The 17,428-nt window shown below is 37.4% G+C and overlaps 1 protein-coding gene across 1 annotated transcript; it reads right to left on the reverse strand.

The window, feature by feature from the left end:
• Positions 1-1,388: 1,388 nt before the first annotated feature.
• Positions 1,389-17,163, reverse strand: LOC308680705 (potassium voltage-gated channel subfamily KQT member 2-like; the record flags this gene model as incomplete). Its single annotated transcript, XM_081348983.1, has 8 exons — positions 1,389-1,487; positions 1,801-1,896; positions 1,989-2,099; positions 2,473-2,601; positions 4,031-4,206; positions 5,173-5,299; positions 5,826-5,916; positions 16,877-17,163. The coding sequence occupies 8 exons, from the start codon at positions 17,161-17,163 to the stop codon at positions 1,389-1,391; spliced, it is 1,116 nt and encodes a 371-aa protein (XP_081205109.1).
• Positions 17,164-17,428: the final 265 nt, after the last annotated feature.

Below are 17,428 nucleotides of genomic sequence, written 5' to 3' on the forward strand. Positions count from 1 at the left end.
ATTCATGAGAGAGAAAAGATTATACAAGCAGTGGTCAAAATTGGTTTAGGCCATGTTCAAGTGTGGGACCTAAAATGAGAGGTATTCCCCCTTAAACCCATCAAAACAGCCTACAGAGTTTGAGCTAGGTGTTCTTACACTGAATGAAATGAAGGAATATGTTTGATTGATGAGTCACACATTGCACTTGATATTACAGGATTACAAGAGCCGGTCTTTTACAGGGTAGAGACAGTAAAAAAACTCCTCAAGTGTGTTTTCTTTAATGAGATGTTTCACCATTAATACAGTATTTTTGAACTGCGCTGATTATGCTGTGTCAGTATGATATTGACTAATTCATCTCCCTGTAAATACCACTTGAAAATACTGTAGTATAAAGTGCAACCAGGTTGTCTTTGAATAACATTTGTGATTTCAAATGACTTAAAACACAGCAATATGAGCTGTTTTCTCATTTGAAGGACGAAGATGGTGCACTGAAACTACGATTCTCAAGAATAGGTTAATAGGACTTTTTGACAGAGGTGATTTGGGAATAGTCAAGTATCTATAGGAAAATCCTTGACAACAAACCTTGGAGTGACTTCTGGCTGGGAGTCCTTCCTTTAAAAAGAGAGAAGAACATGATGCTGAAAGCAATTCAGACGTGAGATTAATGCAGGCAATACAACGATCAAATATTTTAAACAAGAATAACAGTCATAAATATGCCAAAAGTCTGAGAGCACTAGAGAAAATTCTTCCATTCGTTTTACAAGGTTTACAAATTATATTATCTTAGCTTCAATACCTTTACACACACACACATATATATATATATATCATCTTGAGCTTCAATAGAAGCAAAAAACATCTGACCATCTATACAAAGAGTCACATGATCAAACACAAATTTACTTGATTAGTGACCTCGAAATAGTGCTGAATCTGATATTTTTTGGTTGCACTGTATGTCAATAAATTTTCTTTGTTGTTGGAAATAAAAATGTATTTCCAGGTTTTAAAAAAATGTATGTGGTCAGACATTTGACTGTATATTCCAGACATAATAATCATAATGATATTCACATAGATATTTAATTATAAAAAAAATGTTCTATAGTAAAATGACCAGACCTGAAACCAGATTTTCCTTTCAAACTTCTTAAAATGTCCAGCTGATTCACAGGAGGGATGAGTCTTTAAGTAGAGGTAGAACAGAGAATAGACTTTTTAAATGCATATCAAACCGCAATAAACTGCTAAAGATGTTTTTTTTTATTAAAACAAGTTGGAAAAATATCAAAAAAGCACAATTAAGAATTAATATACAGAAAACAGTAATACTAACAAACAAATAAAAATATCTTCAGTTACATTGGTCTACAGAAAGGCAAGATGACTGACTACCTGTACATTGGGACTGACACAGTCTGCTCATAAAAATCCCATGTGCACACTAGGTCTGTCCGCGCAAGGTTTGTGGCATAAAATCTCCAAGAAGCCTGATGGGGGGCAAGGGAATTATTGAAATAAACTTCTAAGGCAAATGACTTCCATAGTTACAGTATACAATACATCACTGTACACAGTAACCACCAACATTTCTAGCCATCTAAATCAAAAGCAGCATAGATCAATCAGATGAGACTGAAAATAGAAAGATGATCCTCAATTTATCAGTTTTAACAGCAAAGTATATTAGTAGTCACACTGAAAGTTATTAGTAAGCACATTTACAGACATCAGGCAAGCCTACAAATGTTGATTTCCTCAAAATGTGTCTGGTGAGAATTACAGTAGAGTTATGGGTCTGACCTGGATAAGACGTGCGGCAGGGTTACGACGCTTCTCAAAATGTTTCTGCCTGTGCTGCTCTTGAACCTTCAGAGCAAAACCTGAGCCCAGGATACCCTGCAAAAGAGAAAAACGTGCAGTAAATCTGTGAGCAATACCTCAAACCAGGCACTGGAGAGGTTCAAGATGTCATTTCAGTTTTAACTCACAGCAGGAAGAGCGAAAAAAGCTACACCGATCAGACTGAAGGTGGCAGCAATCAGACGCCCATTCCATGTAATAGGAAACTTGTCCCCGTAGCCGATAGTTGTAAGAGTTATCTAAAGAATAGAAATGAATTTTAATAAAAAGCAGCATTTTTACTACAGAGTCTATGAGTATATACTAAGAATACAACCTAGTAAGGCTAGGATGGTCATGCATAGTTATAGGTTCAATCCCAGGTTGAGATCCTGTTGTGTCCTTGAGACCAGTTTATAGAGGAATATCTATATCTACAATGTCTACAATTACTCACTCTGGAGTTAAATGATCTACCAAAGGAGCCAAAGAGGAGTTATTTTATGGCATTAGTCCATTTGTGAAATGGATCTCTGAACAGCATCTTGTTTCAGTGTGTCTTATCATGTCTTTTTATCTGATTAGATTGAGTCAGCAGGCCACTGTGGGCTTGGATGAAGCTGTTGCACATACCAGTCCCCACCAGAGGGCGTCTGCGTAGGTCTCGAACATCTCTGCATTGTCATCCTTCTCCACTGAGTACACCAAGAAAGATGCCAGGATGAGACAAAGGAATCCAATATACCACGCCGTAATGAGTTCCTACATTTAGGGATTGAAAATATTATGAAAATTAAGAACATGTGATACACTCCTAAACAAAAATGCTAACTGGATGCAATGCCATTAAAGATTATAAACATATTGTATGCCTTTTAGTCCATGTACACATTTACATGATCGGTGAGATTTTTTAAATGTTTCTGATAGAAGTCACTTGTGCTCAGCAACGCTGCATTTATTTGATCAAAAATACATAAAAAAAATAAAATATTTAGTATATAATTTAAAATGTAATTTATTTCTGTGATGTTAAAGCTGAATTTTCAGCATCATTACTCCAGTCTTCAGTCACATGATTCTTCAGAAATCATTCTAATATGCTGATCTGATGCTCAAGAAACATTTCTTATTATTAATGTTGTACATCAATGTTAAATACAGTTTTGCTGCTTAATATTTTTGTGGAAACATAAAAAAATAAAAATAAATCAGCATTCTTCTAAAAACAGTTTAATTGAAAATATTTATTTTTAACATTATAAGTGCCTTTACTGTCACTTTTCATCAATTTAATTAATTCCAGCTGAATAAAAGTATTATTTCTTGGAAAAAAAAATCTTACTGAACCCAAACTTTTGAGCAGTAGTATACATGTCTCTAAAAGTTGACAATAATAATAAAACATAGCAAATATGAATACATAATCTTTCACTTCTTATCAGTTTTCAGGGGCATATATTTGAATTTTTCGCTAAATAAAATGCTCTCTAGAATGATAACGTCCACTGTGACACAACAGACAATCAATAGCAAGTAGCAGCAATGGTTATGATGTAAACTAAAAGACGATTTGGTAGCTCTTTATTTTACAGTCCTGTTCCCCATGTACATTCTAATTATAGTTATTACAATAACTGTGTAATAACTAGGTACTAACACTAAACCTACCCCTAAACCTAACCATAACCCATGCAGTTACCTTATATTACCCAGTACTTTCTTAGGAAAGTACACTGTAAGTACACGTAAAATAAAGTGCAACCGACTATTTTAAATATGTCCTGTCCCAATTTCCTATTCAAAAGCCAATCTCTCAATACAGGAAAGATTTTTTTTAAACCATTTCACGGGGTGCTTAAGGCCACTGAATAGTTTTAATAGCTGCAGACTAAATGGAGTGATAGATTTTCCAGTAATAGAAACTAATGAATAATAATGAATTTGCTGCCCACTGACTAAAATGGCAGACTGGTGGAAATATGCTCACTCAGTAACCTACTTAACGTGCACTTTTGCGATCTCTGTGTTCAATGAGTACAATTTTATATGTAAACAACACACATGAAACATTTGTCTATACATATGCATATTTACACACACTCAATACATGGGTGTTACAAATGTGCTGGTGTTTAACAGAAAAATGTATTGTATTGTTTTGTAAGAAACTAAGCACGTCACTGGTCACCTTGCTGTGTGCGTACACCACAGATCCGAGGAGCTTCCATGTGCCACCGCGGCGGTCCATACGCAGCATTCGAAGGATCTGAAGAAACCTCAGACTCCGAATGGCGGAGGTGGCAAAAACATTCCCCTGCGAGCCAGCGGCCAGCACAGACACCGAGGCAAAAAGCACCATGATATCTGCAGAACAACAGTGTCCATTAGTTAGCAGATGAAACCCCTCTTTAACACATAAGAAAGGAAATGTCTTTCTTATCCTTCATATAATGCTCTCGATCAGTGTTGGGTTACAGTGTTACTCTAAAAAGTAATTAATCACTAGCTAGTAATTACATCTTCAACGGTGTAATTAGATTACTGTAATTACTCTCTCTAAAAAGTATTGCATTACTTATTACTAATTACTTTCAACAACACAAAGATAGACATGAAACTGCTCTTTTATTCTTTCAAATAAAAATATAAAATTATTGACCACAGTATTTAGAGGGAGATGGTTACATTAAAAAAACAGTTTAACATTAGATTTAACATTATAAACTTTACTTTTCAAGGGAAAATGAGTAATTAACACTGCTCTCAAGGATCACGACAGTACAACTGGGTTTTGTCTTTCAACTGAGATGTTCTGAAAATAGATATTCATTATATGGGCTTTCCAGTCAAACTGATTCTTAAAGGCAAAGTTCACCCAAAAAGTATTATTCTGTCAACATTTACTCACTCTCAAAACTTTCTTTTTTTAATAGAACAAAAGAGAAATGTTGAAGAATGTTATCTATTTGTGTTTGACACCAGGGTGATTAAATGCTGAAAGAATTGTCATTTGTAGGTGAATTCTAGTAATGTGACTAGGATCAGTCTAATATTTACTGGCATAATGTATTCTTTCAAATGCACTAATGGAGTTCACATTAATCAGCTGCAGCACTGGCATCCAGCGTATCGAGTGTGGTGATTCAGAGAGTGCCAACCCCTTTGCTCATTTACCCCAGAAGAAGTTGGCAAAGCAGATTTTATTGTGTCTTGAGCAGAAAGAATAGCGCAAGAGAGAGAGAGAGAGAGAGAGAGAGAGAGAGAGGAAGGAAAACATGCATTAGAGAAGACAATCAGAACAGAAAAAAAATGGAAGATGATTTTTCTAACCGATGATACAGAAGGGTTTGCGTGCAAATCTCAGCCTTCCTCTCCATCCTCTGTAGCGACAGCAACACCCGGCTGCCCAGATACGCACAATATATTCCACGCCAAACACCACGATTGTCACAATTTCCTAGACAGACAACAAAAACTTTATCCACTAGTTGACATATGTATTGTTGCCATACGTGGGTTAGGAGTCTGACTCGCTAACCATTAGGCCACTACTATAATATAATATAACATAATATAACTTAAAAAACATCCTCACTAACAAATGAGATGCATGTCACAAAACGTCAACAAGTAGCAATGATACTTTCTTATTATGTACAATAGTTATGCATCAAAAATACACACATAAAAGCAATGTCCAAGCTTCTTTATGTTAAAAGAGCATTATGTGCGTGCTTGATGGCTAATGTTACACTGACACAAACAGATCTATAAAGTGTCATGTTCACAGCAATCCACATCAGCACTGGATAACGTCCGACTTGTTACATTCTGTCAAAATGTGGAACAAGATCTACTGATATCTACAGTATTTACAACATGCACACACAAGTCTGAAGTGTTTGATATAAAAACCTGAGAGCATCACTACCATGAATCAGCTTCCTCCAATAAATCACGTTGAAAGAATAACAGATACAAACCAGGATGTACAAGGCACTCTCGGAGCTTCCCTTGTGTTCTTTGATCGTGGCGAACACTGACAGAACCAGGCAGGAAAACACCAGCAGAAACCTGCAAGACAGACAGGACAGTGGTAAATCATACCAATGATTTAATGGAATGCTGGGAGTTACTTTCACATGAGATATCATAGTTTATGAATAAGCTCCATCTGACCGGTTTCATTTTTAAAAGTTATTCATTGACCATTTGTTTTGGACAAAGCAGTAGATACATATTCATGAAGGACACTTAATTGGAATTGGGCCATCTTGGGTCTATCGTTGGTTGTGTGATCTACTATATGAGGAAAAATACTGGCTTGAGAGAGGCAAGTATCCTTGGAGAGTTCCTGACACCCTGTAGTTAAACTCCGAGATAAATCCCAGAAGAGAGCGGGAGAAAAGGAGTGAAGTGAAATGAGACTAAAATAGCTGAAAGTCTCATTAGCATAAAACCTCACTGGGAATCACACCCATGTACAGTGAGAGAAAAAAATACGACAGATAAAAACTCTGACATAAAACTTTGGGGGTGCCTGAAATAGACAATACACTGAACTGACCTTCATAGGTACCTGGAGACTTCGAAAACAACAACAAACAGTGAGTTGTGAGATAAACAAGCGGCAGTGGCGGATTTAGCAAATTGGGGGCCCAAGGCGAAGGTAGGCTATGGGCCCCTACCCATCCAATCTTTAAAAGAGAACGAAAAAAATATGTACCGACTGAATGGTGGATAGGCAGGTAAAGCTATATGGGGAAGTAAAGGTTAGAGAGGAGAAAAAAACGTCCCCTTTAAACCCTGCATAGGCTACACTTCTTTACTCCTAAACAGAAACATGTTACAATGTTTACATGGTACAATTTCTGGTAAGCTATGTTTTTTTTTGTTAAACATTAAACATTTTGTTAAACCAATTACAAGTGTTATGTTGACAACACTATTGAAAGAATTACTTTTTATTACAACTGTACATGAATAAATAGGCCATTTGGCCCTGGACTAATAGGGTATTCTATTTGTCCATTCTATTGGCTCTATTCTATTTTAAAGACTTGTGCTGGCTGCACAAGTCTAATTTAAGGCTCTCACAAATAAATAGTATATTATACATTTTCTGAGTCATCAGAGTGCCTTGAGTATTGAAGTTGTTGAGTTTTGTGTCCGTGGTGTTCTTTCATGCCACAGGGATAAAAGAAAGCATACAGTTTAGGCGGAAATTGTGAAAAAATGTGTGTTATTTCTGGTTTAAAGAAGTCATGTGACCTCTGTGTTTATCAGACAGATTCAGTACTGGGCTTAAATGAAAGCCTAAAAGGTCCCCTTTCCAGCGATACCAAGCACCATATTATAGAATATTGACAATATCCCTATGAGCCTAAACCAGATATACACCAGATTTCAAAAACGGAATTTATCTTAGGGGGTTAGTAACTTCATGAGATGAAAAAAGTGATTTCGCTACCACCCCTGCACTGCTATCGTGATTTTTCTAATACTAGGGGTGTATACCTTGCCAAAAAACAATGATAGCATTTCCCCCCCCCGATGATACCGATCAACCCCCCTGGCTCATGGACTAGATGTCTTTTGGAATTTTGAGAGTAGCCTACAATTCTATTGAGGTTCTGAGCCTGCTGATCAACTATTAGTGAAATCATCACAGATCCATTGATTTTGGTTGGATTTTTATGATTTTTTCTGTGGAATGAGTATACTGTTTGGTGAAAAGAATGACATATTGACTGATGTCATAACTTGGGGGAATAGTTGATTGCCAATGAAGTAAAGATGAAAATATTGGAAAAAAGTGAGAAAACGCCTAATTTTTTTGCATTAAATTGATACAAAATCATGTAGAAATGTGTTTTAAGAGTTATTTTTTCAGTGGATGTTGTCAGCACATGTGTTCTGTGTATCTGGAATGCATTTATTGACAGCCTACCAAACCCACTGAGGATTTGAGGAAAAAAATAATTTTTCACATTTTTCTGATAAAAAATAAAGGGTGCATACACTAAAATGGCCACAATTTTTTTTCGCGATATTTCCGGCAGAGCAGACCCTCCAATTATTGGTTCTTAGGGTCAAAGTTAACAGAAAAAACACAAATAAAAAGTATGGCAGACCATGTCAGGTTCAACCCATTTTATTGAGCTTTTGAGACTTTGGCTCCCCGACTAAAAAGTGAGATAATGGAATAGTCCAATGTAGTGAGGCGAGGGGGGCCCCCTCCTGTCTGCGACACTAATGATTGATGCCATTTTTTGCAAATGGAGTTTTAGAAATATATATATAAAAAATAAATAAATAAAAAAAAAAAACTTAAGCATAAGTTAATAGGGCATTTTGGGGGCCCCTAGTTAGCTCGGGGCCCAAGGCAATAGAGGTTATGCGGAACGCCCAACGTTCGAACCGGAAAACAGGTATAAGCATTTCCGGTTTGCACTACCGTATGCATCTGCAGCGGTAGGTGATCTGTGAGGTTACTTATTTTTAGCTTTTTTAGAATACAATTCTTATTTCTGTTTTAATTAAAATGTCACGAATGCTTAAGTATCATCAAAAAAATTTTTATAAAAAAATAAAATGCAGTCTTCATTTGATTGTTTTAATAGTCTGCAAGCAAATATAAAAGGTTAAACTACTATGATAGCATACAAGTCTAAACTAACTTACTGATAGTTAGCTAACTCTACATCGGGTGCCATTAGCAAAAGCTACATATACTAACTTACATACCTTCATAATCATGAATAAATGAGGAGGCGTAAAAACTTAAATCCTTTATCTAACGGAGTACTCGGGGCTCTGGAAGTCCGTTTGGCAATACGATGTACATCTGAAATGGATAGAATGGGTAGCTCCTGTAAACACAGGCTATAAAAGGTTGCCATTCCTACGCTGTGTTTACCTCAGTAGCTGACGACCGGAAGTAGTTATATATGTTTTGTAGAACCCGGAAGTATGTTGCGCATAACCAGAGCCTGTCTACGGAGAGCCTGCCCACTCCCTATTAAGCTCTATTGTACCGAATTTTGGTTGTAGTTCCACCAGAGTTCCACTGGGGGCAATCGCCATGAGTGCAAAATGAATGGGAGTCAATGGGGCTAGACAGCTAAATGTGTCTCTTTCACCCGATTGCCGTTGATAAATCTCAAATCTGATTGTAGATTTTGAAAGTTCAACATGGGTTTTAGGTCGAAAGTTGAATGAACGAGTACTTATGTCCTTTCGATTTCTTACAGGTTGAGTTGTTGTTGCCCATAACACGCTAGCATTCTGCTAATGAACGCTGATTGGTCAGTGAAGGACTGATTACGACCAGAGATACCGCTTGATGGCATCGTGGCATCCGCAGCGGGACCAGAAACAAACAAAACAAAAACCCGTCTAGCACATGTGTTTACCTGTGTCAGCTGTGTTGTCGATGCCTCGAGTGAAAAGAAAGTGCAGAGCGCGAAAGCACCAAAGTGACTGAAGGATTGCCGTAAAGCAGTATCTCTGGTCGTACATGTGTATGACGTCATTGACACTTTAAAAGACTTTTTAAAGCAAATAAGTGACTCCAAAAAATCTAACACCCAGCAATGTGTAATTTATTTGCATCTCCTTTCGAATACAACATTCAAATTACTAGACAAAAAATTATATCCTGAGAAAAGTGGATTTTTATTGGTATAGCGCCATAGACCTCCATTCATTCTGCACTCGTCCTGTGAGCGCCCTCATATGGAATCAGAGAGGAACTGCAACCAGTTCAGAAGCCGGAAGTGTAGTGAGAGTGAAACTTCTCGCCATATTAGACATTCTCTGGCATAACAGAGCCCGTCTACGGAGAGCCTTGGCACTTCCTATTAGCCCCATTGTATCGATCTTGGTTGCAGTTCCATTAGAATTCCACTGGAGGTGATCGCGGGCGAGTGCAGACTGAATGGGAGTCTATGGGGCTAGACGGCTAAATGTGTCTCTTTCACCCGATTCCCGTTGAGAAATCTTAGATTTTATTGTAAGTTTTGCAAGTTCAACATGGGTTATAGGTCGAAAGTTGAATGAACGAGTACTTATTTCTTTTCGATTTCTTACAGGTTGAGTTGTTGTTGCCCATAACACGCTAGCATTCTGCTAATGACGTCAGCATTCTGACGTCATTGACATTTTAAAAGACTTTTTAAACCAAATAAGTCACTCTAAAAAATCTAACACCCAGCAATGTGTAATTTCTTTGCATCTCCTTTCGAATACAACATTCAAATTACTAGACAAAAAATTATATCCTGAGAAAAGTGGATTTTGAGGGTTTTTCGCCATAGACCTCCATTCATTCTGCACTCGCCTGCGAGCGCCCCCGCATGGACAGAGACGTGTTACTGCAGCCAGTCCAGAAACCGGAAGTAAGCAGAGAGTGCCAATTCTCTTCCTATTAGACATTCTCTGGGCATAACCCCTATTGCCGACCTTTGCCTAATGGTAAAGTCCGCCCCTGACAAGCGGCAACCTTCCGGTCTCTCTCTTGAATCCAACACGGAAGTAACTAAAAACTGCAATTCATCGACTGGCCACTAGAGATAAGCTCCAAGAGAGTCAATCCCATATATCCCCCAGTTAAAATGCCCAACTTTACAGCAGAAAAAATATGTTTACAGCCTGGTACAAAAAGTAGTTTTGGTCTATTTAGCTAATTTTGCCCTTCATGACAACTGTGAGGGGGGTTCATTTTTTTATAACTCATCCGTTTAAATTATATTAAGTCTTAAAGTTCTGCATAATTAAGGGCGTGGCCACTTGAGAGAGAGGTGGTTTGCTGCTGCTGTCACTACTAGCCGTTTGTCTGCTGTCTGTTAGCCGTCACGTCACCTCAGCTAATCCCGCCTTTTAGCCCATTTTCGTTTATCCGGGAGTGACGTGCAGTGACGCGCTGCCAAGATGGCGACGGCCGGCTCCGCCCACTTTGGGCTACATAAATGCTCTTCAGAAACCTACAGATGACATCACGGACACTACGTCCATATTTTTTTACAGTCTATGGTGATAAAGTTAAATGTCAGAGAATCTCAAGCATCACACAATCAATGAAAGCACTTGAATGACTGGTGCAATGTCTTCAATAAATGGGAAAAAGCAAATCCAGATGCACCTGAACTGAAGAAGTCAGTGGTGAGGGTGACAACGGGTCTAAAGGTCCCCTTTTGACTGCATTTTCTCCCAAAAATTAAATAGCAACTAAAACCACCACAGTCCACTTTCCTAAACCCTGTTTCTGCAATGCACAGCAGAAGCTTCCTGAATCATGAGCTCTCATCATATGCAATGCCAACAGATTTATTATGAGATCATTTTGAAACAGTCATTTTTTAAATATTGCAGAAGTGGCAACTGCGAATCCCTGAAACTGGCTATATATTTTGAGACAAAATATAACTCAAAGAATGGTACTTGCAGTAAATTCAAATACTATCCTTCTTGGTCGGTAAGATTTTTTAAAGTTTTGGGTCAGTATGTGGTTTTTTTTTTCTTTTTAAAGAAACTGATATTTTTTTTCAGCAAGAATGCATTAAAAATATATCAAAAATTGATTTCCACAAAACTATTAAGCTGTAACTGTTTTCAATACTGATAATAATAATAATAATAAATGTTTCTTGAGTACCAAATCAGCATATTAGAATGATTTCTGAAGACACTGAAGACTGGAGTAATGATGCTGAAACTCATTTGCCATCACAGGAATGAATTACATTTTAAATTATGTTGAAATTTAAAACTGTCATTTGAAACTGTAATAATATTTTTTCACAATATTAAAGTTTTCATGTATTTTGATCAAATAAATGCCGATGAGCATAAGAGACTTCTGTCACAAACATCAAAAAATCTTTCATTTCTGGTCAATTTATGTGACATTTTTTTCAAAACATCTTTTAACAAAGCTTCTTTTTCATTTCAGTGGAGAATTTCACTTTACGAGACAGACATCGTTTAGTCGTTGGCCCTGAGTTTGGATACATTTGCATTTTACATTTTCGACTAAAGCCCTGTGAGTGTAATAAATTAGGCAGGGTTCCAGACCTCTTCATTAGCAAACAGGACTGTAAAGAAAGTGTATCAGTATGCTATTTACTTTCAGTATATCAGGTTCCAGACCTCTTCATTTGCAAACAGGAGTATAAAGAAAGTGTACCAGTATGCTATATACTTTCAATATATCAATATATCAATATTTCAAACAGAGGAACTTTTGTAGAGTGCTGCTGACCACACTGCTCCAGTCTATAAGATAAATATTTTGTGAGTTGCTGTTGAATAATTGTAGAGGTGTCAGATATAAAATACATCATCTCCTAGGCTGCTTCTTGACCCTGGTATTAAAATGAAATACCATAATAGAAATTAATCTGCTAATTTGGAACAATCAAACAGAAGGAGATCAGTAAAACAGACTGGTCCTAAAGGGAATGAGGCCAAAGGTGAATAAATGAAGGCTGCATTAATAAAGGTGGGAAACAGAGGATTAGAAAGTCAATGGTCAGGAAGTCAGCTCAAATGAGTCTTCAAAGGAAATCTAATCTTTAAGCATGGATAAAAAAATGCTGAGTCGTACAGACACAGTAATATCAGAAACATGTCACATTATAAGAAACCTTCCTCCTGCCTTGCTGCTCTCAGACAGTTTGGACTTTATAAGGGGCTCCAGAGGATAAAGGAGGCATTTTAATATGAACTTGCCCAGAAATCACATTAACAAAACATGTTTTTTTAGGAGCAGCTGAATGAAAGTTCCTATTTGTCCTTCAATCAATGCTGATGGCTTACTGACATATGCGAATTAGCGATCTTTGCATTTGCAAATCTCTAAGATCTAAATGTACTGCCTTCAGGTGAGGGGCTTTGTAAATGTTGCAAGAACATTTTGTTTTAAAAGTGCGAACTAGGAAGAACTAATTCGAGTTTTAATAACTCTGTTGGATCACCCGCATCAAACATAAGATTTATAATACTGAAATTACCTCAGCAACAATTATGGCACACACTGTTTGTAACTGCAGAACCTTTGAGCATGATACGCAAGGAACCTATAAAGATCAGTTACATAAACAGTAAAACAAATCCTTTTGACTTTGTCAGACAGGTCATTGCTCTTGATATTGGCAACAGCCAGATACTAATCTGGAAATTGTAAGGCGGAGTCGAACAGAGAGACAGCAAGGACACATGGTTTGAGTCAGCAGTGAATAAGGTAATAGAGTCATTGATTTAACTTATTCACCACTTTAGCACAATGCTCTCAAACCCAGACTCCCAAACCCAGACTGAACCAGGCAGACTGCATTACTGACTGCATAACATTATTATTAGGTGACATTAAAGGGTGAATAGAGCAGAATTTCTCACATCTAGGCTGGGTATTGACAAATTGCCTGATTGGATTTGGATTCACAAGCTTGCGATTTGATTCGATTCTGATTTTGATTCAATTAGATTCGATATCAATTAATCGGGGATATGTATCAGTATAGTATATGGCAACTAATGCTGTCAACTACACAAGGAACCCCAGTTTGTACTATACTTACTATAATTTAAAGGTCAAAATTAACTGATTTGTATAGACTACTTACATTTAAATTTTACATAAGGAAGTTTAATAATAATGTTACAATAACTTTTTAATGGCATAATAATTATGTTTCTACTTGTTTTTTTAAATAAACATTTAAATGGTGGCATTTTTACAGGTTAATATGCAATATAGTACAGATATATTATCAAAATTCTGCTCTCTATAGTTCATTTTTCTTGCTGACTAATATATGGACATTGAATGGCTTTTCTGAGGTACAGTAAATGTAACACTACTGTGAAATAGGCCTATTAATCACAATTGGTTTCATTGACATCTTTCCGAAGTTGAAACACTGATTGAGCGATTACATAAGACCTGATACGGATTTCTTTCAGCATACCTTCGGATGTTCATTCATGTTTATTTCGTGTTATAACTAGTAGTAAAGTGGAAGAGATTATCAATTCACATGTGCTCGTTGCTGCCGCTTGAACTGACGCGCTATACAGCATTCCATCATGTTACATTTAAGAGCGCCAAAACAGTATTTATTGTTTGAATTTCGTAGTATAAATTACATAATTTGGAGGCTGAGACTTTGTTTCATATCAAAAGTAACAAATCACAAAGCTAATTGCGATTTATTCTATGCTCACCAAGGCTGACCAAATATACAGTAAAACTGTTTTCTATTTTAATATATTTAAAAATTATTTTACAATGTAATCTATTAATGTAATGGCAAATATGAACTTACTACAGGATTCAGTCACAGTTGTGAAAACTGATTTTAAAAAAATTCTGAATTCTTTGATGAATAGAAAGTTTGAAATTATATATATAAAAAAAAATCTTTTGCAACATCTATACTGTTTCTTTTTCATCAACTTAATGTGCCCTACTCCTTGCTGAACAAAGGCAGCCATTTCTTTAATAAAAAATCGGAATAACTCCAAAGGTTTGTACGGTAGTGCATATAGTATTATATATTAGCATATTTTATTCTTACCCTTCTGATTGCATTAGCTGCCCATAACTGACTATCATCATTTAAATGAAGTTGCATATATACAATAAGCATACTAATTATTGTAACAAATACTCTGACTCGCATATAAAAAGACACCAGCATTCACCGCTTCTAAGTATTACCTTGTACCCTGAGAAATAAAGGCTTAGCTAAGTCTGTACAGCATCAGCATGCAAAGTGCTATCTCTGCATTTAATGCTTGCGATTGAGAAAAAAACACTTAAAGTAAGAGGCCAAAGTCAGCACACTGCACTCCACTCAGTATGTGTGTGTGTGCAATAGACAGAGTAAAATAATGGTGGTGACTGTATAAATAATGTATCTTCAGAACTCACATTCATGTCTCAAGCTGAAATGGGAGTCTTCTATGAGGGTTGCATGACCGGCAGAGCAGCCAAAGACATTTACAGCCACTCAACTCATGCTCCAGCATCCATGATAGAGTCTATGCTTATGATGCTGCATTATAACAGATTGATTTATTATCTTCATAAGAGATCAATGGATCTCAAAACATTTGAGGTAATGGAACACTCTGGAAGCTGTGTGTTTCTAAAAGGCTTGATAAGAAGAGATGCTATGCCTTGCCTTGAGAATGTGTGGATCAATCACATCTCTCTAGAGCTTTGTAAAGGATTCCTATTGGGAGTGTCATTATTTAACCAATGGTATACAAAATGAATGACAATCTCCAAGTAAATTCCAACATTACACAAAATAAACACAATTTTTTTTACAGCAAACAGTTACCATCAGGACTATTATGATTACTAATAACAGTATGCACCAGCAGGACATAAAAAAGACATTTGAAACGCTGAAACTTCTGTTCAAATCTTAAAAACTCATATTTCATGGTATAAACTCCCTTCTGCCCAACAGAAAGACATTATTTTGGGATATTTATAAAGATAATTCAATATCTAACAGGGTTCAAAGAATGAAAGAATGAAATCAAGGGGGAAATTCAGTTTATCCAGTTATTTCCTTATTATCCTTATTATCCTATTATCCAGTTATATCCTTATTTGATTCTCTTCCATTAAAATCCTTTAGGACTGGTTCCAAATTACTACAGATATTTCAATCCATGAGGATTTTTGATTAGCTCAGCAGGAAAATGAAGGAGAAAATACAACACAGCCCAGAGCAAAATAAAATAATGCCTCATGAGGATTCACAGTAGCCTAGTTTACAACTTGAATTATTTGGCTAAAAAAAAAAAAAAAAAAAAAAAGAGAGAGGTATATAAAAATATATAGGCCTAACGTTACTACATTCATGGTATTTACAGTATAAGCAACGTGTACAATGTCATTGTTCTTGGCAATTTCGTGTCGTGTATTCTCATTTGGATTTACCTGCTTGTTGTCCACGCAAGCCTGATTTTATTGATAGAGTAGGCTTTTCGGCATGCGTTTCAATTGATTTTAGGTAAATATCCACTTCTTTCAGGTCTCTTTTTGTTATCTGTGTCCTGTGTAGGCCTACGTACGTACTCGATTGTGTGAGTGAGCTGTTCGAATGATTCAGACTGAATCGCGAACCGATTGACCTAACTTACCTGGCCATTCATTATACAAAAACGACCCAAAAGAGTGACGACATGGTTTTAATGTAAACAGCTGAGATTTTTTTTTCTCATCGCCAAACACGCGTTTTTGCGTCTTGCTGATTTATTTCGACACAGACGTCTTTTGAGTTGACGTGTGCAATTTTTCACGGCCTTATGGCGCCATGACCACGTTTGAGACGCCAAGGCAAGGTAAAAGTAGGCCAACTTAAACTTTTCAAGCAAGTCCCGAGAACGTTATTCCTGTATGAGTCAATTCCCTCTATTCGGTTGTATAACTACTTGAACGCTAGAACGAATCAACCTTCTCTATGTCTTGGGATCGCTCATGCCTTTCAGCCAATCATTTACGCGAATACGTCACCTTATCAATATTCATAAACCAGACTAATAATGAGGTTTAAAATGTGTCGCCTCACTTTCCAGATCACCACAGCGACGGCCCCGTTTGATCCGCTGGCACGGTTCCCCCCTCCTGGCATGCATCACAAATTTGTTGCCGGTGTTGTGAAGAGCAAACACGAGCGCACTGACGCGGTACAGGAGCTGACCGGTGCTGAAACCGAGTCTATAGTAATACATCATAGTCTGTGAACACTTTCCAACGTCCCAGGTTATGAAATATGACCGCTGTGAAAAGCATTTGGCGGGCTGATTCTGAATTAATCTTTGCCATTTGCTATACAGACAAAAACTTTTACACATTTTTGACTGACGCTCTGCGACAAAAGCTGCGGGCAGGCAGAGGCCGACAACATCTCAAACTTTCAGCATTCTGGGCGGTGCAGCACAGCAGCATCTGTCGGAAAGGTGGGTGATTCCCTCGCCACGCAGTAAAGACAAGCACGGAGCACATACTCACACATAAGCGTGGTAAATGAACGCCCAGCCGCGGGGTCTTTCCAGCGCATTGTAAAGGAAATTTTGCAGTCTGCGATAACGCGCATTTCTTTTGTGAGTGATGCTCCCCCTGGACCTCGGTCTGCTCAGGATGCTGCCCCGTTTTGTGCTCTCGGAACCGGCGATGAGAAGTGCCCCGTCTCGGCTCGTCTCCGCAGCCCCGGGCTCCAGTCCCACAAAGCCGACTTTCTGTTTCTTCTCCCCTGACGGAGGGTGATAAACTTCACCGTTGGCGGATTTTTTCCCCATCCTTACAGTCTGACAGATCCAAACGAGTGCATAAAGTAGTCGAGGGCAGACATTGCCGAACCGGGGTGTGTTCTGTAGTGCGGTGGTCTCGTACTAAAAGCCAATTGAAACGCTAAGGCGAAACTGCAATGGGTAGTCCTTTATCTTTACGCCTTCCGGCTCTTGCACGAGCCACTGTATTTAATGTTTCAGCAATCAGATTTGGGATTAAGTGGCTGATGTAACAAAATGTCAAGTAGTAAATAATTAGAATAGAAAGCTAAAT

The sequence above is a fragment of the Scardinius erythrophthalmus genome (genome assembly GCF_964197995.2).
Source record: "Scardinius erythrophthalmus genome assembly, chromosome: 20".
Classification (NCBI taxonomy): Eukaryota; Metazoa; Chordata; class Actinopteri; order Cypriniformes; family Leuciscidae; genus Scardinius; species Scardinius erythrophthalmus.